The 27,691-nt window shown below is 43.7% G+C and overlaps 1 protein-coding gene and 1 long non-coding RNA gene across 16 annotated transcripts in view; one reads left to right on the top strand and one right to left on the bottom strand.

The window, feature by feature from the left end:
• The first annotated feature begins 14,184 nt into the window (after positions 1-14,184).
• Positions 14,185-27,691, top strand: part of DTNA (dystrobrevin alpha) — a 179,494-nt gene continuing 165,987 nt past the window's right edge. For 7 of the 15 annotated variants that reach the window (XM_081918514.1, XM_081918512.1, XM_081918515.1 and 4 more), the window contains exons 1-2: positions 14,185-14,961; positions 15,066-15,153. In XM_081918514.1, the coding sequence (XP_081774640.1) occupies positions 14,769-14,961; positions 15,066-15,153 (281 nt within the window). In that variant the 5' untranslated portion in view covers positions 14,185-14,768. The other 8 variants (XM_081918513.1, XM_081918510.1, XM_081918516.1 and 5 more) reach the window with 8 other exon arrangements.
• LOC309373963 overlaps positions 18,106-27,691 on the bottom strand; it is a 68,951-nt gene continuing 59,365 nt past the window's right edge. Inside the window, exon 4 of the long non-coding RNA XR_014170315.1 lies at positions 18,106-18,847. This is a non-coding gene — a long non-coding RNA (uncharacterized lncRNA). The remainder of the gene's footprint in view (positions 18,848-27,691) is intronic.

Genomic DNA, 27,691 nt, shown 5'->3' with positions numbered 1-27,691 from the left:
CATGCACTGTGCCAGGAAGATTTTGGGCATCACATGGCTGGACAATTATGTGCTCTCCCAAGCCCCATTTACCAGCATGTTTACACTCCTGTCTCAGCGACGTCTACAATGGCTTGGTCATGTCCACAGAATGGAAGATGGCAGGACCCCCAAGGACATGCTCTACAGGGAACTGGCTTCAGGTACCAGGCCCATTGGCAGACCAAGAAATGCAATGGGACGCCTGCATCAGCACAACTGGATGCCTTCACCTGCCCCATCTGCAGCAAAATATGTCTCTCCTGTATTGGTCTTTGCAGCCACAGCATGCTCTGTAACTCATGAATGGTTTGACTTCACCCCTGAAGGCCCACTCTTCCATTGTCTCCCGAGACAGATGGATGCTAACCAACCAACCAACCATGTCACATGGGAGGTTTTTAAGTCCAGGAGTCTTTCCAGGCTCTACCTGGAGATGCCGCAAATTGAACCTGGAACTTTTTGCATACAAAACATGTGCTTTACGACTGAATTCATGCATAGCTCATAGGAGCAGTTGAGAGTCCCCTTTTCTGCTCATCCCCATCCTATGATGTGGAACCAGAACTGCCCAGGAAGAAAGGGGGCAGAAAACCTTTTCTGCTCAGATTTGAAAGGGAAGTTTTAGTTGAAGAGCACTGCAAAAGAGGGTATCAGGGAGGCATTTTAATGGATGCTCAGAGTTCCACATTGAATGTCCCAGTTAAGGGCAACAAACTGATGGCTTGAGGTGACGACTAAGCAGAGTCTGTAGAACAGGGATAGGAAAGCTGTGGTCCTCCAGATGTTGTTGGACTCAATCCCCATCATCCCTGACCATTGGCCAGGCTAGCCAGGACTGATGTGCAGTGAAATCCATTCCAGCCTTGGGCCATGCTTCTTAGAAGCTGACTCACTTTTTCACAGAAACATACCAGAAGACGGGACTGGCTAAGTTAATTAGAATTCTGTGTTATCTTTGCATAAGTGGAAGGATGGACATAGTAAATCCTTCAGTGGAATGGAATTTTCCACTTTTGATTCTTGGTGTGGGTGTTTATGAATGCATGCATACACTGATTCCACTTCACATATACTCAGAGCAACTGGAATAGAGCTGCTTTTATTATGACAGTGACTAGGAAAAAGTCGGCAAGCCTGCAGAACTGCAGAGTAAAAAATCAAAACCAAATCTAAATATAGCAACATAGGAAACTGTCTTATACTGAAACAGGCCAATGAGCCATCTAGCACAGTATCGAATTGTTATACTGTCAACAGATTTTAAGGGCTTAGGAGTCCTTCCCAGGACCTTTTCCCTCCAACATATATGCTCTACCACTGAACTACTACAGCCCATCCTAAACTATAGATTAGATTCATTGGTGTAATGACAAGGATCCTCAGGTTCTGCAAGAGGTTTTCCCTCCTCACTGAAAGCAGTATAATGTAGTTCAGTGCCATATTTCAGAACCATATTCAGTAATCAAATTCCTGAAAAATAACCCATAGTTTTCTGCCAATTGGACAGTCTATTTCTGGAATTGTCTCCAATAACTATTTCATATTCATAGAGCCCTAGAATAGCACAGCCTCATTTTATGGAAAATGATTAGGGATTTTTTTTTTATTGATTAAGCAGTATATCCACCCTGGCTTATATCCAATGCAGCACTAAGTAACCATCCTTGTCAGTGCAAGGATTTATGTTTGTGCAATGGGACTTCCCTTCTCCTCTCACCACATGCACCCTAAATCTGTTGTGTGTGTCCTCTTAACCCTTTGGAGCAGATTTGGAGAAGGTATGTGGGTGCACAGTGGCAGGAGATGGAGGAGAGTCCCAATGCTCAAGCAGAAACCATTTTGTTGATGGAATGGTTCCTTAGTGCTACATTTGATACAAGCCCTTGCTAAACAATTAGGTACAAGCATTCAAATAAACAATGGAGGCACCATGCATGCTGGTCTTTAACTTCATGCCATGAACTGGCAGGATAATGGGGAGGAAGAGGAGGAGGAGGGCGGTCCTGGCGAGGAGTGTAGTCGGGACTGGGACACACTGAGGCAAGCTGGAGATTTGGAAGGAAAGGTTAATGTAGGAAGTACTTATGGGGTAACGGAGGATGACAAGTGCTCAGAAACCAGAGCAGCAGGACCCAGAGCCAGAAAGGCTTCTGTCTCCATGAACAAGGCAGGCTCTGAGGCGTAGGGAGCAGCAGATGGGATGCTCCAGGAAGCTGAGGCAGGCAAGGGCCCACAGTCCAGTTCCCTAGCTGACCAGGTGGGGATTGTTAGCTTTGGGAGGAGGTGTGAGATTCTTCAGCAGAAGTAGGCTTAGAACAGGTGCCTCATCAAGTCCAGATGCTGCAATCAGCATGCAAAGTTTAAAAGGGCAGCAGACCTAAGGTGCTGTGTCTGTTCAGCTGCTCATGTTGATGGATTTTGACTTGGATTCTCCTGGACCTCCAAGTGACTGTGCTTTGGGTTTGACCCTGGACTGTATCCTGACGGCTGGACTTTGGACTTGGCTACTTGGGTTGACCTTGAGCCTCATTTCTTGGACTTGCTTGTGTGGCTTAACCCTCAGACTTTGAACTGTGGACTTGGCATACGGACTTTCTGCCAGGTAGGCCAAGGGTTTGTGATCCTCCAGTTCTTGATAATCTGCTTGAATGTTATAATGCTGAAAATGAATTGGGGATTTAGGAAAACCTTTTGGACTGACTCCCAAGTCTCATGCCTTATGCCAAATCAGACCACTGGTCCATCTAGCTCAGTACTGTGTACACTAACTGGGAGAGGCTCTTTGGGATTCAGAGGGGTCTTTCCCAGGGGAGATCCACACCATACATTAAAAGTGCATTCGCTCCACATTTAAAACGTATCACTGTAGTTTCCCCTCACAGACCTGCAGTTCTTCAACAGATTACATTTCCCAGGATTATTTGGGGGAAGTGCTTTACATGTGCATGGGGTGTTGATCACAGCGTTTACCTAGAGATATCGGGGACCAAACCTGGGGCCTGCTGCATGCAAAGCAGATACAGCCCCTCCCCAAAATTGTATTAAGATTTTAATAGATGCAAGAAAATTGCCCAGATTAAATGTTCACATTACTTAGAAAACTCAGATGGAGTCTTTTCTTCTGCCCAGCTTGGTGTTTCAGTGGTGTTCAAGGACTTTTATCTTCGTTAACAAGTCAGCCAACAAGCAGACAAATATGGGCTTAGACCAGAACTTTATTACAGCCTACTATTACCTTCCTTTCTTCTTACTTAGTTTGTAACTCATACTGAGCAAAAAACAAATTCCTGCCGAGAGGCCTCTTTTATTACCGTAGTTTGGGTTTTGTTTTTTGTTCATGGTCAAAAGAGGGACCCCCATTATTTTGTAGCTTAGCGAGGTAGTTCTCCTCCTGTCATTCAATTCCAAAAGGTTTTTTTGTACAACTCTTGAGAGCCTGCATCTCATGTTTAGATCACTGATTGCTTCCAAGGGCAATTGCCTTTCCATAATAGATCTCACTCTGTCAAACCCTGTAAAAGCTTGCTTGTTTTTTATCTAATACAATTGCCCTGGGATTCTTGAAGTGGCAAATGTAAGGAAGATAAATAAGGCTGAAATTATTTGAATCAACCAACCAAATGACGCAAATGATTTTGTCCCCATTTGGTTACATTGCGGTACTGATGCTGCCCTGACCAAATTTTATAGCCTCATCTATGGGAAGTTGGTCTGGTGAATGATTCAGGATAAGCTACTCATTAGAGTAGTTGCATGAATGATTCATTTAACAAACTGAGCCAGGCGAAGAGGAGGCATTTTAGCAGTGGCTTACTAGATGGAATTTACTTCTTCATATTTTGAGCAACATTTCTCTCACATGAAGAGTCAAGACATGCTAAAGACCCAAGAAAATAGGTTTTTGAAGTTTCAGGAGATAGGATCTGCTTTGCATACTCAAACTGATTTGCCTTCCTCTTCTGGGCCCCTTGACATCCCAAAGAAAGTTGCTGTGAAGGGAGTGGCAAAAGTAGCAATGGGTTTTGCTGGCAGGCCAATTTAGGAGGTAGCAGTGGAGTCTTGTGCCCCAAATTTCTTTTCAAAGTGGCATTCTGGTAAAACAAATTGCTGACTAAGACTTCAGCACTGGACAGTGGTAAACTGCTTGAGCCATCTCGGCATTTTACAGTGGTACCTCGGGTTAAGTACTTAATTCATTCCGGAGGTCCGTACTTAACCTGAAACTGTTCTTAACCTGAAGAACCATTTTAGCTAATGGGGCCTCCTCCTGCTGCTGCTGCGCCCCCAGAGAACAATTTCTGTTCTCATCCTGAAGCAAAGTTCTTAACCTGAAGCACTATTTCTGGGTTAGCGGAGTCTGTAACCTGAAGCATATGTAACCTGAGGTACCATTGTATTTTATTTTAATCATTGTGGTTCATGAAAAGAACACTGAAGGGATGTTATGAGCATGAGCTATGAACTGGTCTGCAATTCTCAACCCAAATTAAAAACCCAAATTCTAAAAGCACAGCCCCAATTTTTTCCCATCAGAATTGGAATAAGTTATCCAAATCCACCACATTGATATATACCTTCTTCTTTTGCGAACTTCAGGCTGCTTGCCAATGCAATAGCAAAATTTGAAATAGTGTGCTCAGTTTCTGTAAGGATTGCAAACTTTCAGAGTTGGTGAATCATGGAAAACTGAACCAGCAGATGGCTGGGTATGTCAGCAGCAGCACTTTACCATGTGCTCATTTTGATTTTTGTGTGAATTTAATAATGATCTTGCTGACAATGTTTCAATGAAGCATAAGCAAGCATTGGTGCACAGAGGTGGCACATAGTCTCTACTCACAACTTCTCCAACCATCTCCAAACAGCTATACAATTATTGATTTATTGCCTCCTCCTCCTCCCTAATCAGTCTGCATGCCCCTACCTACCATTTGGTCACACAATAGTTCTGTGCGTGTGTGTCTTCAGAAGTCATATGTATTCATATCTGCCTAACCCACACAGGCATCTTGTTGCTAAAGAAGGTTGTTGGAATAGAGCTGTCTAGCTGGGTCTTGGAAACCGTGGTCAAGGGTTGGAGCTCCACAGTTTGGAAAGGAGCTGTGGTGGGACTTCTGTTTCCAGGCGCTCTGGGAGGAAACTGATTTTCTAGATGCAGTTCAGTTGGGGTTTAGGCTTGGTCTGGGCACAGAAATTGCTTTGGTCATCTTGTATGATGACCTCTGTTGAGAGAGAAGGGAAATGTGTCCTTGTTAATTCTCCTTAACCTTTTGGTGGTTTTTGATACCATTGACCAGGGGTAGGCAACCTAAGGCCCGAGGCCTGGATGCGGCCCATCACCTTCTCAATCCAGCCTGGAATCAGCATGTTTTTACATTAGTAGAATGTGTCCTTTTATTTAAAATGCATCTCTGGGTTATTTGTGGGGCCTGCCTGGTGTTTTTACATGAGTAGAATGTCTGCTTTTATTTAAAATGCATCTCTGGGTTATTTGTGGGGCATAGGAATTTGTTCATTCCCCCCCCCAAAAAAAATATACAGTCTTGCCCACCACATGGTCTGAGGGACGGTGAACTGGCCCACGGCTGAAAAAGCTTGCTGACACCTGCCATTGACCATGCTATCCTTCTGGAATGGCTGTCTGAGTCAGGGGTGCGTGGCACTGCTTTGCAGTGCTTCCAGTCCTATTTGGATGGTTGTTTCCAGAGTTCTGGTTGTACCCAGAAATGGAGCAGAAGCCAGTGCAGCTGTTTAAACTCCTGTGAGATACGACCCCAACCTTCAGTCCTGTTGGCAGCCTATTACGTTTTTGAGGACTAACTGCAGTTTCTGGGAGTTATTGAGTATCAGTTTATTAGCAGTGGGCATGGTGGGGCAGAGGCAGGGCCGTCTTACCCATAGGCGCTAGGAGTGCGGGGCACCCAGGTGCTGGGCTCTCAGGGGTGCCAGGCTGAGAGTCCAGGGCCCAAGAGTTGAGTTTGGGGAAGAGCCCGCCCATCAGTTGGAGTGCCGTGGTGGTCTCTTCTGCTGTGGGTGGCTCTGCGCCGCGAGTTTAGGGGCAACCAAGCCAGCGAGACACTGAGGCCGCCGGCTGGCTCCGCCCTCCTGCATGCCTGGCACTTGGCAACCGGGGGGGGAGCTCCAGGTGGATCCTTGCATCCTGGCATCACATATGCTTAAGACAGCCCTGGGCAGAGGTGTGGAGCTGCCCTCCCACCACTGGTTTACCTAGACAGCGCTGGGAAACACCAAAACATTGTTGGAGCCAGTGTGTTCACACCAGTCTTCCCTGCCTCGACTGAGCCCTGTCCAGGTAAGCTGCAGCAACATTGGGGGTAGGAGGGCAATTCCTCAGCTCTACCCCACTGCAATAGCCCCTACTGATTGCCACCTGGCGAGGTTGTCAAAGGGGAAATAACAGTATAAGCTTGGAAGATGTACTGGTGAGGCAAAATCGCTCTGAAGAAGCCTGAGGGAAATGGAAACAAACCTGTTAAAAGGAGCAAGTAAATTGCTAAGAAGTAGCAGTAAGTAGTAAATTGCTAAGAAGTAAGTAGAGCCAGTGTGGTGTAGTGGTTAAGAGCGGTAGTCTCCTAATCTGGGGAACCGGGTTCGTGTCTCCGCTCCTCCACATGCAGCTGCTGGGTGACCTTGGGGCAGTCACACTTTTCTGAAGTCTCTCAGCCCCACTCACCTCACAGAGTGTTTGTTGTGGGGGAGGAAGGGAAAGGAGAATGTTAGCCGTTTTGAGACTCCTGAAGGGGAGTGAAAGGCGGGATATCAAATCCAAACTCTTCTTCTTCTTCTTCTTCAATGGCTAGGGGCTTCAAAGAAACCATAGAGCTGTGGCCCAATATGCAACCTACAGATTTGCAGGGGTTCAAGACACTCAAAGCATTAGGGAAAAAATACTCAGCATAACCATGATTTGAGCCGTTAAAAACAGCTTCTTTTGATTAAAGAACATGGGATGGGGGAGGAGGTATTCAGCCATAAATGAATGTTCGTATCTGTATATAAATCAGTAGGTTTCTATCATGTGACTATTCATTAGGCTGTGCTGTACCAGCAGTGAAGCACTACATTAACTAGTTGAACACATTCATTCAGGTAATAACATGGGATTGCACTTCCCAGCATAATTTGTTATGAGCTGCAGCTGTATCTTATCCTTTCCTTGCTATTTTTACCCATTGTTCCAATGTAATTGTCCACAAAACTTTAACCCATCTGCTTGTTCCCTCTGCTGTAAGACATCAATTCTGCTTAGCCTCCTGGGCACATCTATCTATTTCTGTCCCTATCCTCTCAAGATAAAGATAAATACATCATATAATGCCTCACACACACACTGCAGCTGTCTCTTGATTGTGAAGGTTTCTGAACATGTGCTTCTGCTGTTCAGACTGCTCTAATATGATTTGGAAGCAGTTCCACAGAGGAAATACATCTTCTGTTTCAGTAACGGTGTATTATGTGCCCATACATTTTGCAAACATACCTAAGAAGAAAAATAAGTAACTCTCTCTTGGAACACACACTGTGACCTAATCATTTTGTGCAAAGTTGCTGTTGGGTTATGCGGTCCTGATGCTTGAGCAGTCTTTTTGTTACATTTGCCTGACTTGCAGCCCTTTGTAATTGACTCATTGCTTCCCAGTAAGCAACTAGATTCCAGTACAGAGCAGTGATACGTAGAAATGATGGACATTTTTTGATATAACCAGGGGGTATTATGATTTCCAGCTACCATTTTTAGTCATGGGGTGCAATTGATTTTCTTTGGTTTGATATCTTGAGCATGATACTTGCAACCTCCCATGGGTAGTAGAGATCTGAGATGAAGAAATCAACAACAGCTGGCTTCTTAGTGAAGTGGACTGGCCCATTCAAAGCTTCACCTTAAACCATAATCAAGATTTCCATTCAAGCAAAATGCCACAGAAAGTCATTCACTTGTGGTGTGTTACTTTAAGCACAGATGGGACTCAAATATACACCTGGGTGTATAGTGGAAAGCTCCACACATACCAAAAAGGACAGGCTTTTTTATGGTGATAAGTGCTTACCACAGACACCTGATTTTAAGTTGCTCAAGGAGCCAGAATTAACTCACTGCCAGTTCACATATAGTACAGTTTCTTAAACATGATACACCTTTTCCCTACCAATAGCCATGCTCAAGATGATGATGGTGATGATGAAAAATTCTATGTCACTTCTTCCAAGGATCAGAGGGCGGTTTACAGTATATAAACACAAAAATATAGAACATGGTAACAAACAAAAACGACACCACCACCCCCGAGTTTAAAATGTCAGATTGTTTAATTATCCAAAGGCCTGGGAGAAAAGGAATGTTTTTGCCTGGACCCTAAACATATGCAATGAAGGTGCCAAAATGAAAACAATCTATGCACATGTTCAAGTTCAAAGTAGTCCAGGCAGTAATGGATGGTGTGATGGGTCGCCAGTCTCACCTGACCTCCACTTGGTCATACTGCTGCTGCTGCTTACTGGAAAACAAAGGGTACGGGCAAGGCAGTCATAAGGTTGGCATGGCTCAAATACACCAACCATGCTAAGCCAGTGCTGTGTGTTTGCATCCCACTAACATCACTGCTTCCCACCTCACCCTCTGACTTCTGCTATAACAGAATGTTATGCTCTCCTGTGTGCCTCCAAAAAACTCAGTTCAGAGGGATTGGGAGAACCCCTAGAAAAGCACATGGATGGGAGGGATTATTCCACCTGACATTCTGCTTGAGCCATTGCCCACAGCACTATTTTGAATTCCTCCCAACTCTATAAAATAAAATACTACCTCTTCGTATAGTTCTGAAACTACATGGAGGGAGAGAGGGAGATTTCATGAAGCCAGGAAGATGGCAACGGAAATTAATGGGATGGAACAGGATGCCGTCTGATGGGATAAAGGAAAGTGGAAACTTCAGGAGGCATTAAGCCATGGACCACACAAAATGAGGCTGGGCTGCATATGGTTTTCCATGTGACAGGTTACCCACCTTGGATGTAGTGTTTCACTGCTGCTACCAAATAATGTTACATCTTTATCAGTTGCTAACTGTAGTAGATGCTAATTGTAGCTTTCACCTGATCCCTTGAGAGCCAAGTCACTGCTGCTTACCAGGAAGAAAAGGGTGAAGGGGTCAGCATGGTGCGAATGGTAGATTGGCTCTGCTGGTACTTTTGCACTGCACCAACCTGACGCCTTGTCCCTTCTCTTCCCAGTAAGCAGCAATGACTCAATTGTCAGGAGATTAGCCATTCATTACCAGGTACTGACACACACCATTTGCAGCTGATAAAGATAGTGACAAAGCAATCCTGTCATGTGGATTTAGTGGTGTCCAGTTTGCAAGAATTTTGCCAAAATTACTCCTGGTTATTATGCCATTCTTTAACCACCTCTTCTGAAAAAGTGACTCAGGCGATAAGACTTCCTTAATCTTTGTCGCTGCTTCTCCTTTGTCTTCCTAGTTCAAGCACTTGAAGCCTGTAAAGAGAGAAGGATGTTTCTGTCAGGCAACATCTGATTTGTCAAGATCATTTTAACACACACTTTCAAATGTTCACTCTCTCATACATCCAGAGTTGCATGTTTGGTATTTATCTTCCATATAATCTGTGGCACTTATGAAGCCCTGGTGTGTTAGATTGTGTCGTGTCATCAAAGGCATCCCATTCATTTCAGTGACAAGATGGATCTGAAATCGGTGACAAATCAGGAGAGTATCGAGAGGGGGGAGCTATTAAACTGCTAGAGACTGAATGTGACGCTTTCCTTTAAATGAATTATTTAAAAGAAATGCAGCCAAGCCTTGTCTTCCCGTGCCCATCACATTTTGAAGTTTGTCACTAAAGCATTATGAACAGTGGCAGAGCCATGGTCTCAAATCCCACTTCATTCAGTCATAGGTTGCATACACACCAATCCATCTGTACGCAGCTCACTAGATAGTTTGGGGCAAGTGACTGCCTTGAGCAAATAGCGCCTGTTGAATTTGTTTGTCATGAAGCTATTGAAGGCAAAAGTACCACCCAGCCTCCCTCCCTTCTTCTGCTGCAGTACCACAGCAGTAAAGATACTGCAATGTACACTTTTGGGGCTTTTATGATGCATAGATTGATGCATGAAACAATTAACTAAGAGAGAATGGAATTTTACATTCCCCCCCCCCCGTCTTCATCATCATAATAGTGCTCCATATGATTATAGCAAGAATCCTTTCAAGAGGAATCCTTTGCTGGCATAGGTGGCTTGATTGAAATTAATGGAACTGTATAGGTTTACAGTCCATGAGCATCTCACCTCTCAATTGCCAATATTCTTTACCAATCTATGCTTGCCTGGAGCATCAAACAAGTTATGAGAGCAAACATTTCCAAAATTTAATGGGAAATAGTGGGGGACTGATGGGTTTGCTGTCTTTCTTCCTTAGTCTGTTACAGGCAGAAATAAAAAAACTGCAGTTTCCCACCTTGTCCATACTTGCGAAAGCTACACTTGTTAAATGTGTGCCTATCATGCATCTCTTAAAGTTTCTGCCAGGGAAAAAATTGGCTACCATATCTCTGAGATCGTCCTTTAAAATACACAGTGCTCCTTACCAAGCTTACAAATACATGCTGTCAGATCAGCATATTTCCAATAATATCTGGTGACGCATTTAAAGGTTAAAAAGCCAATAGAAGTATTCCTAAGAAATGCAATTGGGGCCTGGAGGGAGGTGTGTTCATCAGGAATATTTCTGACCACCATCCCTTCCCAGGAGGTTCAGCTTTCATTTTTAAAATTAAAGGAGGGTATGCAGCTAAGTCACACTCAGGAATAGAACTGTTGATGTCAGTGGACTTAAACCATGACTAACAAGCCTCAGTCAGTAAAGCTGTATACACACCATACATTTGAAGTACATTTCCCCACCCCCAAGAATCCTGAGAACCGTAGTTTGTTAAATGTGCTGGGAATTATAGCTCTGCTGGAAAGCTACCATCCACAGGATCCTTTGGGGAGTGCTTTAAATATATGGTATGTATGTAGCCCAACTATGGCTTAGTTGGTTACTATGCTATGGTTGGAGCCATAAGAGGAAACATGCAGGGAGCATTAAATCCCATTTCTCTATATGAAACAGTACAATTAAGTAGTTTTGAACATATAAGGTTACCCATATTTATGTTGTGTGTTTTGCAATGATTTCCCAACCCCTGAGATCTTCCCCTCACCACAACACTTTTGGCTATGGGCCTGGAAATGCGCTAGTCTCTTCCTCCCCCCCCCCTGCCCCAATCAGATAAGTAACACTGACAATAAAATGAAAGGAATCTGTTGGTCTAAGCTGGCATTGCTTAACCTGATCACTCTTGGCTCCACTTTCGCTCCTAATGTGAGTCAGGGCTCACCAGAACCTGGCTCAAATTAATTGTGGTAAATTAGTCATTTAGGAGGGAGGCGGGTGGTGCTGTAGGTTAAACCACAGAGCCTAGGACTTGCTGATCAGAAGGTCGGCGATTCGAATCCCTGCAACGGTGTGAGCTCCCGTTGCTCAGTCCCTGCTCCTGCCAACCTAGTAGTTCGAAAACATGTCAAAGTGCAAGTACGATAGATAAATAGCGTAGGTACCACTCCAGCAGGAGGGTAAACTGCGTTTCCATGCGTTGCTCTGGTTGCCAGAAGCAGCCTAGTCATGCTGGCTACATGACCTGGAAGCTGTACACCGGCTCCCTTGGCCAGTAAAGCAAGATGAGCACCACAACCCCAGAGTCATCCGTGACTGGACCTAACGGTCAGGGGTCCCTTTACCTTTACCTTTACCTAGTCTTTTAGGCAAAAGACTTGGTGGGAGAGCTTGGTGGGAGAGCTTTTCATGCAGAAAGCTCCAGGTCAAATCCCTGGCATTACCAGGTAGGGCTGGGAGTGGCTCTTTGCGTGAAACCCTGGAGAGGCACTGCCAGCCAGTGCAGACAGTACAGAGCTAGCTAGACCAGTAGTCTCACTTAGTAGAAGGCAGCTTCCTATGTTCCTATTTTCAATGCCATAGCAGAGTCATGAAGCGGGCAGCTTGTGAGATGGGGACTTGACTCGGAAAGAATTCCAATCTAGTTTCAGGATTTAAAAAAGGAAACACATTGACCTCTGCAAAATTGCACTGTGTGCATGTAACACTGTACCTGCTCCTTCTCACCACACATCTAAATGTTCAGAATAATGTTTTCAGTAGTCTCTGGCAGGACAGCAAGTTTCTAATAATTTCTTGCAATACATTTAAAGGTAACAGTCCACTGAAATACAGCCAGCTTTTTACAGCTGTGTTACTTGTAATGATAAAAGCACACCCTTTGGATGAGTAATTGAATACATGCTGGGCTACCATGCATATAACAAATATGGACTTTGGCACAGTAAACATCAAAGCTTCGCTGAGCTTATGGAGCTAGGTATATTGGACTATTAGTTCTCCAAATAGCCTTCACCACTCATTTTCAAAAAATTGAGCTTAAGGAGGACAATAGAAAGGGCATACAGGTGGGAGGTAAAATGTGAAAAATACTGGATAAAAGCACATACGCATAAGTGTTTCCATTATTGTGATTGTTGCCATCTTTTACACTGCACTATTAATGTGCATGGCACTTTAGAGTACAAAAGGCCAGGTCTTGAAGAGGTTATAATGTAAAATTCAACACACAGAACTGGGAAACAAGAGGCAGGGATAAACAGGGAGAGTATGTAATTGCTTCGGTTACATATACTCATGCTTACATACACTAATTCCCATGTGCTGCTGTATGTGCCTAATGCTTTGGTGCCAAGCAGGAAACACAAGTTCCTTCCCCTAACCAGCAGATGACGTCAGACATTATTTCTGGGCTACTGAAGACTTAACTGCTGCTCCTTCACTGTTTCAACAGCTGCTTCCATTTTCAGTGGAACAGACTGGTACAGGGTGGTTTAGGGGGAGCAGTTACACGAATGAACACCTCTGCACATTTGTGCATCTTTTTCACGGGCCATGCAGGTGAGTCTGAAGGAAGTTGTGAGTGCTGTTAATGTGGGGCAGAGAGCAGAAGAGATTCACACTGATAGGTTGAATGACTGACAATAGAAATGTAACATCTGGTTTAGTGTCCCTTATGGAAATAGCCAACCCATCGAAGACGACAGTCATTTATTTCCCTCATGTGTGAGTAGAAAACATAAATTGGGTACAAAGTAACATTTTCTGTTCTGCATTACCAACCTTCAGCAAACAAATCACAAAATGGGTCCCCACATGTGTGGCTTGAACTCTGCTGTGAAATTGGTCAGATAGCAGCAATGAGACTCAAACACATTTCATCTCATGTGTGAAAAAATGCCTAAAGGTTACCAGAGTGTACAGTATATTGTCTTCCAGTCCATCACGCCTCTGTGGATGCAGTAAAATACAGAAATGGCAATTCAAGGTGTTTATTTTCATTCAATTTTTTTTCGTTCACCAACATGGTTCGTTTCAAACCATGACGTCTTCTCAGAGGAGAGAAGGGGGTTAACTGGCTTTTGTGAATGGCGGCCAGTGGTGATCGAGGAGGGGGAGAGAGAAGCACACCCACTCCCCAATACTGTATCAACATCTCGACATGGAGGCAGAGTTTTGGCCGAACAAGACAAAACACTGAGGGCGAGTCGGCAAACAAAAGAGCCCAATGCGATCATGGATCCGTCGGAGATGAATGGGCAAAGCGGTGCGTTGGGCACCCAACCAACCGGGGCGCTTTCCTGTGTCTGCACATCGGGAACCCATTCATCTCCCCCCGCCCCCCGGTCCCAGCGGGGAGTCGGAAGCCCAGGGAACAAAGCCCCCGTCTCCCTCCGAGGACTCTTCCAGCGGAAACAACGTGACATCATCGCGCACAGGACGAGTCACCCCAATGCCAGGCAGGGAGTCCGAGTTTCGCTTTATAAAAGAGAGCGGCGTCCATTGAGGGATGGGTTGCTGGACTGGCTTCCGACGGGCAGCCCTGGCTCCATGAGTGTCCTGTTCGCGGCCAATGCGCCCCCCCCCCGCCGGATTTAAGAGAATAAATCTGACGTCACCCGGTCCGAACCTTCTCTTCTCTATTATGACGCGCCCGCTCCTTCCCTCGCAGCCCCGCCTGCCTTCCTCCCCGCCGTCTGATCTCCCCCGCCGGCTAACAGCCCTTCGATCAGCCGCCTCCTTTCCTCGCCGATCTGCTTTGCCTCCTGCTCCGCTGCGCAGCCCAGACCCAGGGCTGTCCTCATTCAACCTTTCCTCCCTTCCGTGCCGCCCATTCAAACCAGCCCTCCAGGCTCTTATCTCCTACACCCCAGATTTGTCCCTTGCCGCCCACGCCTCTCACGAATCTCCCCGTGAGGGCGGGGTGGGGGTGGGCTCCCCGACGTCCCATTGGCTTCCTCCCTCGCCCTTACGCATCCCCTCAAACTCTCAGGCGCCCCAGCACTCCCCCTCCCCTCCCGTCGGCGAAGCCTCCCTCCTCCCCCTGCTCCGCTCCTCCTCGGCTTTTGCAATACGTCATCCTTTTGCCAGCCGCTCTCTCCCCCCCCCCCCGCCCGCTCCCTTCTGCCGCCCAGTTCCTTCTCCTCCTCCCACCGCATCGCTAGGATGCTTTTTGGGCAAAGTGAATGGAACCCCCCGCGAAACTCGGGGCAAAGGGCTAGGTGAGGGCAGCGGCTTCACGAAGGCTTCACTTCCTCGCTGGGCATGCGCACAGGCTTGGCACATGCTCATTCCAGCCACACGAGGGGCTCTGGGCATGTGCAGAAGCGAAATGGGTACATTCTGAAGCAGGGCAGTTTCAGCTATGACACCTGCAGCATGTGCCAGGAGCTGCAGCAGCAGCAGCAACAGCAGCAGCAGCAGCCTGTGCGCGGTGCATCTTTCTCTCTCCAGAGCGGTAAGCGGCAGCAGCAAGCAGTTCCGTCTCTGTGCGCCCCTCCTGCTTTGCACTGGGTTTCAGTGGGTGCATGGTGACCTTACAGAGTGTGCATTACCTCACAGGTAAATATCAGCTGATCCTCTGTGACAGCAGCAACAGCAAGAGCAGCAGGAGCAGGAGAAGCCAGCAACCCACAGAGCTTTTCTGGAGGTAGCAATTCATTCATTCATTCCTTCACTCATCTGGTCCCTTATCTTATCCCTCCCCCTCGCCCCGCTTTTTATCCCTTTACTCCATTCACCAGTCAAAGGCTTTGCTAAGGATGCTGGAGTCTCCATTATGGATGGCTCTTTGCACCGCAAAGAGTGGGTAACTGGGGGAGGGGGGAGAGGAATATTTCTCATCAAAAATCAGCAGCAAGCTTGGCAGTGCACTGCAGTGTCAGTTCAAATGGCTTAGGAGGAATAACTTGGGGAGTGGGCAAGGGAGGGTGAGTCAGCCTGTTGCCAATTTGGAGATGCCGAGCTTTATCTCCTGGAGTGTGTGTGTGTGTGTGTGTGTGTGTGAGAGAGAGAGAGAGAGAGAGAGAGAGAGAGAGATGGAGAGAAGCTGAGAACTAGCTGCATTAGATGCCTGGTTGTTGATTCCTCTTTTCCTATGTTCCCAAGCGAGAGTTTGTCCTCTGCCAGAGAAAAATAGTGGGGTCAAACCCTTTAGGGGTAAATGAAAAAGGAGAGATTGGAGTGCTGATAACTTGGGATGAGAAGGTCTGGCTACGCTTTTTGACAACATCAGGGGACCTTGTTGGCATCATGCATTTCATTCCAAGGCTTGCCAGGATACGCGTTGGATGTGCAGAGAGGGGGGTCTGTGTGTGCGGTGAGGAACTCAGGCAGTTTATATGTACAGGCCTATGATGACATCATCTCTTTGACTTTTGCTACACTTCAGTCTTTTGGAGGCTGGCTCTTTTCTTGTTATTTGCGAGCCTATAGGAACAGTTCAGACGGTATTCCCGACTAAGGTTTTATACCTACGGTGTGTTCCATTTTATGAGTTTGATACAATTATATTGCACTCCAGCTCAGACTTATATAAACCCAGTGTGTGCAGTCATGAGCCTGTGAATTGTAACATTGTGATTGTATTGTTTTTGGCTATCATACCTGTGGCAGTATTTACTAGCTCTGTGACCTGATTTTAACACAAATTATTCAATAGTGGTGATGCGGAGGGAAGTCCCAGCTTCCCTTATATAAAATAACCCATGTAAAGAACGGTTTATCTTTGACAATGCCTTATTTCTATTTATATCTTTTGCTCACTTACCTGCGCATTCACAAACTTCAGCCTCTTGCAATGGATATTCTAGCTACTGCATGGTGGTCCCCCCCCCCCGAAATAGTACACTTTCTCCCCCAGTACTAGTTTAATATGCTTCAAAAATATGGTTAAAGGCACTATGATCTGATGCACTTCATAAATATGTATTGGAACAGAACCAGTTAACTAGTGTTTATGGCATTTTATGCACTACTTAAAGAGCCTTGTGGGAATAAATGTCACCAGATAAATTCCAAACCCCTTCGGTGGCCAAGGAAGTTTTGCAAGATTTGTGAAAATAATACTGGAGGTTGATGTGATCTTGATAGGAAATCCAATTTCCTGGCTCAGAGCTTTAAAAAGCATTGGTCCTTCTTTATCATTGCATTTTTATTGTACTTGCCTCAAAATAATTTTACAATCCATACACACACACACACACACACACACACAACACTCTAAAGGCATATGCAGTACAAGCCTATGTTTACTCAGAAGTAAGTCCCACAGTACTTAGTAAAGCTTGTTACCTAGTAAGTATGTTTAGAACTGCAGCCCTGAGCTTTTAACCCTTTTCATTTTTCAGCAATCTAACATTAGGTATTGTAAATTTAAACCAAATTCTGGACATATCACATTATTTACAGTAATAGACAAACCCAGTAGAGATATCAATTGCACTTGTGAAACATAGCATGCTGCTTTTTAGTGTAACAGGGATAGAAATATGTGAATCATTTTGGAACAGTACATATTTTAGCTTGTTGCAGAAAAGAAAATAGAGTCTGAGGTGTTTCAGAGGCTCTCTGTGTAATCCTAAACATGTCCACTCAGATGTAAATTCCATTGAGTCCCAGGCAAATGTGTTTTGGATTGCAGTCTTAACACATGTAACAGGAACTAAACCCTGTTAAACTCAGTGGGACTTAATTATCATTTTACTTCTGAATAAACATGTATAGGAATGTACAGTAAGTTTATTTATTGTTTTAAGAGCTTTCAAAGAAAAGATCATACTTCATTATATGCCTACAAAAGTTTATGCTGCACAAATTAGTTATACTCAATGATCAAAGGTGACTTCAACTAAAAATCACTGTTTTGCAAAGTTTTTGCTTCAGAAATCTATTGATTGGTTCAAACTCTTTTTGCCACAGGTATTGATGACATTCCCACAACAAATTGTGCCATATTGACTTAAGTATACAGTATTCATATTAGAGCTCAGAAAGCCAACCTTTTGACTCAGCAACATAACATTGTTTGGCCTCTTTCAAATTTATTTGGTGTTTATGTACATTACACTTTAACAATATGCACAATTATTTACAATCTAACAACAATTCCACCTATCAATATCTCTTCTGACCGTGGAAGCCCACTGCAAATTCCCAACATGTAGTCAATATTCATAGTAAATGCTCTAAAAACCTTGTGAGTTCATTACGTTTAAATACAGTTTCTTTATTTTGTTTCGTGGCTCATATTTATTAATAAGTTGTAAATGAATCCATTGCTTTTTATGTATAGAAGAATGTAAGGAAAAAATGAAAAGAAAATAGCAATTGTGTTACATCTAGTCAAACAAGTGTAATGTTGACTAAAGTGTTGTTTGTGAGTAGGATGATTAGGTGCAATTCAGGATAGTTTGTATTGAAGAAGTAATTGCAGCAAGAACAGTTTTACTTACTCCTATGTTAACATGGCATGGCAAGTTTTAATTCCTGAATCTCCAAGATTGTTTTACAGGTACAGGAACTATACATTTTATTACATCTTGTTACCTTTGTTGTACTTGCGTACTATTTACCTTTTTGAAGTACCTATTTCTGGCAACTGTTTACAAATGAACACATGATATATAGGCACCTTGTTAAATCTGACTTATTTTGTAAACTATGTCTGGTCTTAGAGTTGTGATTTACTGTCTAAAGATCCTTCCAAATGTTGGGTTTTTTACCAAGTATAGTAAAAGCCCAGGAACTTGAACAGGAAGTATCCCAAAGGATATATCTAGACTCTAGTTTTAAAGGTCATTATTCATCCTTCTCCCTAAATCTTGAAAATCTATTGTTAGGACAAGATTTGGGCAGGGATTTGACAGAGATTTTTGGCACCTTCATTAAATTACAGTTTGCAGGATTTTTTTGAGGAAGTCTTTATAGTTAAATGGAAGTACTAGTGATATGTTAGAGATACAGAGAAGCTTGCTGAAGATTGTTATTTTAGCGTACAGATTTGGTACCATTACAGAAGCCAGTTTGTTTGTTTTTTTGCCAACTTCTCAGTGTGCTGGCCAGATTCTCATAGCCCATTTGTGATCATAGCAGAGATCAGTAGTAGGGTCACCAGCATCCCTGTATGGCTTGTGGTTTATTAGGTCTGTTGATTTAATGCACCTGTCTCAAAGTGCTCAGAGCTTGAGATGTCCAATGATGGGAGAAGTTGCACCTGTTGAGTTGTGTTGTGATAGGCATCTATTAAAGGCAGAGAACCAAAATGGTGGCAACCTTATTTTGTCCTGTTTGTCCATCAGATGTTACTTTCGTGAGTAGGTATTTTGTAGATATGGGTTTGGAAACTACAAAATAAATCCAAAATAAAACAGTTGAATAAATCAGTTAAAAGCAAAGCAACAGTCAAAGCACATTTCCAGTATTGTGGACATTTACAATTGTACCGAATTCTGTATTGAAACAGAGGCTTAATAGAGGACTTAAATAATTTATAAGAAATATGTTTTTTCCCCTACTTCAGTAATTAAAATTAGGATGATTTATTCATCACTTATGCTAGTGTACTTCAAGCACATTTAACAGGGCTTCACAGCAAAGTATATAATCAACAGCATGATTCTAGGCATGTCTACTCAGAAGTAAGTTCCACAGAGTTCTATGCACCTTACTTCTAAGCAGTGTTATTTTTCTAGAAAAAGAGGTGCCGAAACTCACCATGAATGCCTCCCTTGTTCTCTTAAAATGGCAATGGTGCCCACCTGAGACAGGCCAGAACTGAGTTCCAGTGAGTTCCATCTGGAAAAAAGGCCTGCTTCTAGGTAAGTACAGTGGTACCTTGGGTTAAGAACTTAATTCTTTCTGGAGGTCCATTCTTAACCTGAAACTGTTCTTAACCTGAGGTATCACTTTAGCTAATGGGGCCTGCCGCTGCCGCTGCGCCGCCACTGCACGATTTCTGTTCTTATCCTGAAGCAAAGTTCTTAACCCAAGGTACAATTTCTGGGTTAGCGGAGTCCGTAACCCGAAACGTCTGTAACCTGAAGTGTCTGTAACCTGAGATACCACTGTATGTATAGGATTGTAGCCTTACTGACCTTCATAAGGTGTCTGTTGTTAGTAGTATTAATTTTTATCCTGGCTTTCTTCAGGTGTATTCACAATACTAAAATCAACAAAATCACATAACAACTACAGCTACAATCCAAAGTTAATAACACAAAAAGCAGACTGAAACGAAAAAGTAGAAGCAAAGCAGTTAATGACAGTTCTGAGACTATTCTATTAAATGGTTCCAGCACTCAAAATAATGAACACAGTTTTTATTATTACTGATTTCGGTAACAATTCACATGTTTGCTGGATCAGTGTCCTTCTTTCCAGGACCCTGGCTTAATCTGAAGTGACACATTTCTGAGAGACAACTTTGGGCTTGTCACTCAGTCAGCAGTCAACGGGAAGCTGTATTCAGTCCTGCATATTTATTTGTGTGTGATACCTATGTTTGCAAAGACACAATTTATTGTCTTCCCTCTTTGTATTTATATGAGTACATTCACTACATCTCAGGTGTGCAAATCCATATTTAAAGTTTGGTGTAAGTTTGTGGTGTTTGCTCTTCTGTGGAGCGAGAAAGGAAATTAGAGGCGGCTTCTCATAAAGGTAGAGGTCTTCACAAAGACAAATAAGCCCGCCATATCTACACCTTTAAAATGTGTCATATTTGAAAGCTGTGCCATTTATCTTCTCCTGCTTAATTCTTCTTGTGAATGAGCAAACTTACAACTTTAGAGCTGACTTTTCTGGAACAGCTTCTTGTTTCAGCTGATTAAACTCTGCGCTCGTAATTTTGTGGTGTAAGCATAGCTTGCACACTCTTTATTAACAATCAGCTGCTTTAACTCCACTGCCAAGCATAGCATGGTAAATCCTAATAACTATGTTTGGAATGCCTGCGCTTTTTATTAATTATGTAGGTTCCCACCCACTCAGCATAACTGCAAAGTATATGCATTTGTGGGATTTTGCATAGCAATTACTTGTGACATGAGACTTAACCACTCATTATAGCAGGCTCAGGACTAACTGTGCAGGGTGCAGCATGAGGGCCATGGCTTTATCCGTTAGCAGAGAATCATGGCCCTGAGTCACCAGTTCCATGATTGGAGTCTTCTCAGCATAATACAGTCATACCTCATATTATGTTTGCTTCATGTTAGGTTTTTTCAGGTTGCGTCCTGTGGTGACCCAGAAGTACTGGAAAGGGTTACTTCCGGGTTTCGCTGCTCGCACATGTGCAGAAGCACTAAATCGCGCTTCGCGCATGCACACAAACGCCAAATGGCACCGCACAGATACGTGCTTCAGGTTGCAGGCTTTTCATGTTGTGAATGGGCCTCCGGAACGGATCCCGTTCACAACCAGAGGTGCCACTTTACTGGTGTGCATTTGAGGATTGATTCAGAACCTTTGTATCTAAGTGGATCAATTATACCTTTCAAATAATCCCAGAGAATCCAGACCATTATCGATCAGTGAGAATTTTGGTGATGGAAACTAATGAAATGGGGTAATCTGCACAAACAACAGATAGCCACTGAGAAGACTAGTGGAGGAAGGGCATATTGATAATCTTACTGTATATCTAAGCTCCAAATATAGACACCCATCAGGAACCTCAGCTACTTAACTCCAGTAATTGGTGCTGCAAGCACAAGGCACCCTACACAGGTAAGCAAGGGAGGAAAGGACCACCATGGTTGAGGAGCCCCTGTTCAGAGCATTACTCCTGCCAATCCTAATCCCAACCCTTTACATATCTTCCAATCCTTGCTGTGATACATCAAAACCGTGTGTTGGCTAAAGAACCGAGACTCAATAGGTTGAAGCAGTATTTCCCACACAGAGGCAGAATAGACCATAATTGCTGTATAGCATAGAATCATAGAGTTGGAAGGGACTCTTAGGATCAACTATTCCAACCTCCTGCAGTTGTGGAATATGCAATTGTCCCATCGAACCTGTAACCTTGGCATTACCAGCACCATGCTCTAACCAACTGAGCTATCCAGGCATGTACAGTGGTACCTCGGGTTACAGACGCTTCAGGTTACAAACTCTGCTAACCCAGAAATAGTACCTCTGGTTAAGAACTTTGCTTCAGGATGAGAACAGAAATCGTGCAGTGGCAGCGGCGGCAACGGGAGGCCCCATTAGCTAAAGTGGTACCTCAGGTTAAGAACAGTTTCAGGTTAAGAACCTACCTCCAGAACGAATTAAGTTCTTAACCTGAGGTACCACTGTACTGTGCAGAAAGTGATCAGAGTTGACAATGAACTTCAGAATGTAGATAAGCTCCTATCCTGCATTGGTGGTGGCAGTGGAGAGCACACCATAGCTCTTTAGTGGGAAGGGCTATAGCTCTGTGGTGGTGCACATATTTTGAATGCAGAAGGTCCCAAGCTCAATCTGCAGCATCTCCAGAAAGGGCTGAGCGCCTGTCTGAAATCTTGGAGACCTGCTGCCTGTCAGTGCAGGCAACAATGAGCTAGATGGGTCAATGGCCTTATTCAGTCTAAGGTAGTTTCCTGTGTTTCTAAAGTAACTTGTGGATGAACACCCAACACTTCACTCCAGCAGCTCGTACTGTTGGACAAACACTCATGAATCTGTTTTTTGTTGCAGAATTAGAGCCAGGGCAGGGTACAGGTCACACAAGTCACAAAGGGTCACACAGGGTCCAGGTCTTCTACATTTTTTGCCAAAAGGTGAACCTTGCCTTTAGAAGATTCATTATGGTGCAAACCATGGGGTTGATAGTAGACATGTCTGCCTTCACCTTGTGCTTCATGTTCTCTCTAACTTGTTGTATGGAGTAGTTACTTTTCACTCCCGCAAGCACAGGCTGGTATGTGGATAACAGGGCTGCCACAGCTTTTATTGCCCCTGTTCCTTTGTCCTAATGAGCAACCCAAGGGAAAGGAATAATGCCCATGAACATTTTCCTGGCATGGAGATAATGGAAGGGAAAATGTTTCCCAAATACATTTGTGTGTGTCGGGCAGTTAAAGGTCTAGTGAAAGGATGGAGCACCTGTGGCCCTCCGGATATTGATGGACTACAGCTCCCATGACCTCTAACCATTGGCCACACTGGGTGAGAGTGATGGGAGCTGGAGTCCAACTACATGTGAAGGACCACCGGTCCCTCATCTCTGGCATAACAGTGGAAGCAGGACACATGGTAGCAGCCTTAGTGGAAAATCCTTCTTCAGAGCATTCAGTTGGACTGTGTGACTGATTTGTTCCAACCCTCTGCTTCCATGTGCCTGTCCTGGGCCATGTGATATGGCACCCATGTCTTACCTCTTTCACCATGACTCCTAGCACTTTGCCTGCTGTTTTATTGCTTCTCTCTCTTGCCTTGCCGCACTTTGTTAGTATGATAACATCAACCACTAAGCAGCTGTAATATTCTATAGTCTTGCATTGGTTCTATTTATGAACTAATGAATGTAGGGCCTCATATATAGCTCCTAACAGTACAATACATGGGAAAGAAATCCCAAAATTATCAAAGGCAATCTCACACTATAGCTCATGTGAGATTAACCTATGCACAACCACTCGCTAATGAAGTTACACCCCCACTGTAGTAACTGTTCTCCATAACCACATAAGGGAAAGTAAATGCTGGCTTGACTCTTTTTATTGACCCTCCTTGTATCTTAACAGCAGTTGAACACAGACATTTAATAAGTGAATATTTTCTCGTTACTTATTTGCATGCTGGGAAAAGTTTCACTTCCTTAATTTTTGCATGTCAGGTTCCTGGTTATATGGCCATGTGGGTAAACTAGTAGGGCTGGTTCAATTCCAGTTGGTGGGGCTAGTCCCAATACATTTTGCAGTCTGAAGCAAAGGACAAGGTGATGCTCCCATTCCACATACAGAAGTCCATTAGACTGGCAGTTGAATGTTACTTCAACACTGGCCATGAAATAGTGACCCTCATGGAACCTGAGGACAACAGGTTGCCTTAGGAGGTGCAGAACAGCCTGTGTGGCTCAGTCTTCCAATAGAGGGGAGTGCTGCACCCCAGTATCTTCCACCTGAGGCATTTGACTCACTCTGCCCGATGGTGGGGCTGGCCCTTAGGTCATTCCTCAATCGTCATTCAGAAGTAAGGGAAATTACCACACTGCCATCTGTGAACATCAACATCCAAATGACAGCCATAGTTGTGGAGACCGAACTACATTTTTCTGCTGGCCGGTCTCTCCCTCAAGCCCTCTAGCTAGCACCAAGTCTGATATTGAACTTCCTTTCTGCCTCTCTGATGAATAAGTCCCATGTCACAGTTTGAGCACTGGTTGACTTCTGGAGGAATCTGAGCAAGGAACAATCCACTTGTTTGTCTTCCTTTCTTGAGTTAACTATTTAAACATAACCCAAGAGCTGACAGAAGACCTTTGCCTCCACCCCAGAATCATTCAGTAGACTTTTGAACAAATGTTTATTATTTTTACATAGCTGCTAATCCTTATTAGTAGGTGAGTATATAATTTTACTGTCATTCCAGTGAAACCCACTCCTAGAGTATCGCCTAAGGCTATCTAAGTACCAGTGTGGAACTGAAAGATAATCTCAGAGCATGCAGGATGATGAAGAAGTTGGGAGCTGGAGGGAAATCCATAGCAAGATTCGGGGATTTTTATTTTTATTTTTTGCTTGGTATTGCCTTGGGCTTAGAGTTCTTCTCTTACAAGGTTTAAAAACAAATCTGAAGTGAACAAATACATTGAGTCTCTTGATGCCAACAAATTTTGGCTTAGTTTTATATAAAATAGTAACAGCAATTAAAATGTGATGTGACAGCAGTTTCTAGGAAATGATTTTTAACCGAGGAGTTGCATAATGGGGGTGCTGCTGACATGATGAGAATTAACCTATGGAAGAAAACATTTTAGCATTTAACGTTTTAGTAAGAAAACATTACTCAGGGATTTAAAGTGTCTACAGGCAAATCTGATCCTTACCGTACAACTTTAGGGCATATAAGTCCACATTCATCTGAGTGTAAGCAGCATTCCCACAGAGCTGTGGATGAATTAGGTGTTTTCATATGCACTGCTAAACCAGAGGTCAGGGGTGCTGGAAGAGCAACAGCAGGGATCATTCTATTGACAGTCAGCTAACCAAGGGGCGGGATTGCCTAGCAATCTGTCAGATCAGCATGAGCCTTGTTGAGGTAAATCGAGCTCAGATTGACAGTGTTGGTCTGAAGGAGTTTTCGCTTTATGTATGGCTGTAATTCTACCTGATCTCGCTACAAAGCCTGAACTAAGAAAGAAAAAACATTTTTGTTTATTTCTCCTCATGTAGTTTGCACAGTAAATTATCAGTTACTTTTCTCTCTGGACATTGAGTTCTTTACGTGAGTCTGCTAACCAGGGAAGGTATGATAAGAGATTCCAAGCAACAATAAGAGGAATCACAAAGGATGCCTCTTTTATTAACACTAATGCTAAATCTACACCAAGGAGAGACCCGGTACATGTAACACCACTTTGGGCCCACACAGCAATGCCTCCAAGTCATGAAGAGGCAGCTGCACTTGTCTTAACTGTCAGGTTAAAAGTTGCCATGGCTGAAGACTGCCAGATTATCACATCTTCCAACGTGAAAGACTTGTGGGGAAAATACACTCTGCATGTGCTTAGAGACACTCATCTTTATTTCAACTTCATATGTTCTGGTTCTGAACCATGGTTCAAATCAAGCTCTGCATACCTGTCTCTCATCAGCGTATTGACTAGACTATATCCTAACATGAAGAAATTTAGGAATTTTAAAATTTGAATTGTTCACTGCAATGAAAAATACTAAGTTGCAATTGGGGGCAAATGAATAAATTATCTTTGTTGGAGCAACAAAATTATTTAAAAAACCAGAAACTCACCAACAGCAAATATATCTTCCCTTGGTGTTATGTGGGTTTTTTCCTTCCCTGTTCTGATGCTCAAGAGAATTATGTTAATGTAACTGGTGGAATGCCAAAGTGAAAAACTTTTAGTCCTATCAAGCTGTAACAAGCAAGAACTAACAGGCATCATGTGAGATCTATCCTGTGGAAAAGATCATTCTGTTTCACCTTACACCAGGGGCGGGGAATATTTTTGGCCCAGCAGTCCAGATCTCCTCACCCCATGAGCTAACTATGGGAGGTAGGCACATTCCCCACATATTGCAACTGCTGAGCACCCTTTTCACCCAAATATGACACTACTGTCTCCAGTTAGCATCCTCAGTTAGTCATAAGGTTTTGTTTTGCTTGCTTCTGGTGCTTTGTCAGGTAAATATTTTTCACTGTGGACCCTGAAATGAAGTATGTCTTCTCAAAGACTGATGTACATTTCTCCATCTTTCTTTTCCCTTTGAAATATTCCTTGTGTGTGTCAGTGTATGATCATGTGATGCAGAACAAGATGGTGAGATGGATGTTGGCTGCCTGTCAAAGTCCATCATGTTTTGGCAGTTACGCTTCAGTAAAAAGGCTGAACCAACTTGTTCCTGGGCAGACTGCCATCCAAACAGAAGGACATAAATGGAGACAGCCAACAGGCCACATATGCATGTCATGTTAGGCATGTACGTCTGCATATTAATAATCTAGAGAGCTTTCATTTAAAGTAAAGAAGGGCTGCGCTCTGAACTGAGAGATTGACCTTTTGAAAAATAAGATCCAAGCTAGGTTTTGAATTATGAATATGCACTGCCATGAAATGGATGCTATTCTTCTTGGGTTTTGTTATGCACATCTGGGGTACTAAAAAGTATAAGGAAGCTTTGCATCCCATTAACTCTTGATGCAACAGTGAGGCATCAATTTGAAAAATGCCATTCGTTTAAATATATGTTCTGTGTCTTACCATCGTTAAATTTTTGAGGCTGATCAAAAACCTTGAATCCCATTACTCATGCCATGTGATCAGACACCTGGTTTTCAATTAACTGCAGAATGAATGATTGCAGAAAGTTGTACAAAAATGGGATGGCATTTCTCCATAAAGCTGTAAAGGCTGCTTCTATATTCTTTTACCGCCCCCCATATGTCCTGCAGCTGGAATGCCTGTTTGTCAACCATCAGCAAAGTACTAAGATTCCAAGGCATAAAAAGGTAAAGGTAAAGGACCCCTGGATGGTTAAGTCCAGCCAAAGGTGACTATGGGGTTGCGGTGCTTATCTCACTTCCAGGCTGAGGGAGCCAGCGTTTGTTCACAGCTTTCAGAGTCATGTGGCCAGCATGATTAAACTGTTTCTGGCACAACAGAACACAGTGATGGAAACCAGAGCACACAGAAATGCCATTTACCTCCCCCCCCCCCACGGTACCGATTTATCTACTTGCACTGGTGTTCTTTTGAACTGCTAGCTTGGCAGGAGCTGGGACAGAGCAACGGGAGCTCACCCCATCACGAGGATTCAAACTGCCGACCTCCTGATTGGCGAGCCCAAGAGGCTCAGTGGTTTAGGCCACAGCGCCACCCACGTCCATACATACAGGCATACAGTATATGTGATGCGCCCAATACCCATTTATTTAAGCCAGTTTGGAAGATGGAGTTTGGAGCAGCAAACATGGGTCATTTCATATTTAACACAATAATTTGATTCAGTATTTCTATGCCAGCATTGGCAAGCCCAAGGCTCAGTGGTTTACACCACAGCACCACCCACATCCTACACAGGCGTCAGTACGATTACCAGCCTTCAGTTTAGATGGCTGTGAAGAGCCAGCAATGCTATCTAGTAGGTGTCTATTGTCAAACCATGAAGAAAAGTTTTCATTTCAATGGGCTTCCGTACAGTTTCCACCTCTGCCTTCCCAAACAAAACTCTTGCTATTATAAATATAGTTATTCTTATTTACAATATTTTAAAAACTGTCCATTACCATTTGAGTGGTAAGCAGAAGAAGAAATTAAAACCATAAAATATGCAATGCAACAGCATGAACATAAAATCAGAAACCACCAAGCCCAACCAGACAGCCTATCCAGAAATACATTGTAGTCAGTGGTATAAAATATCACTAAGAGGTCAAAGAAGATTAACAAATTGAACTCCCCCATCCCACTCTCAGCAAATGTGACAAAGGCAGTTTTCTTTCCAAGTAGTGGTCTGAAGCCC

Source organism: Podarcis melisellensis, assembly GCF_964234715.1.
Source record: "Podarcis melisellensis genome assembly, chromosome: 7".
Lineage (NCBI taxonomy): Eukaryota > Metazoa > Chordata > Lepidosauria > Squamata > Lacertidae > Podarcis > Podarcis melisellensis.
Note: the sequence above shows the minus strand (reverse complement) of the source record. Positions and strands in the feature narration are given on the sequence as shown.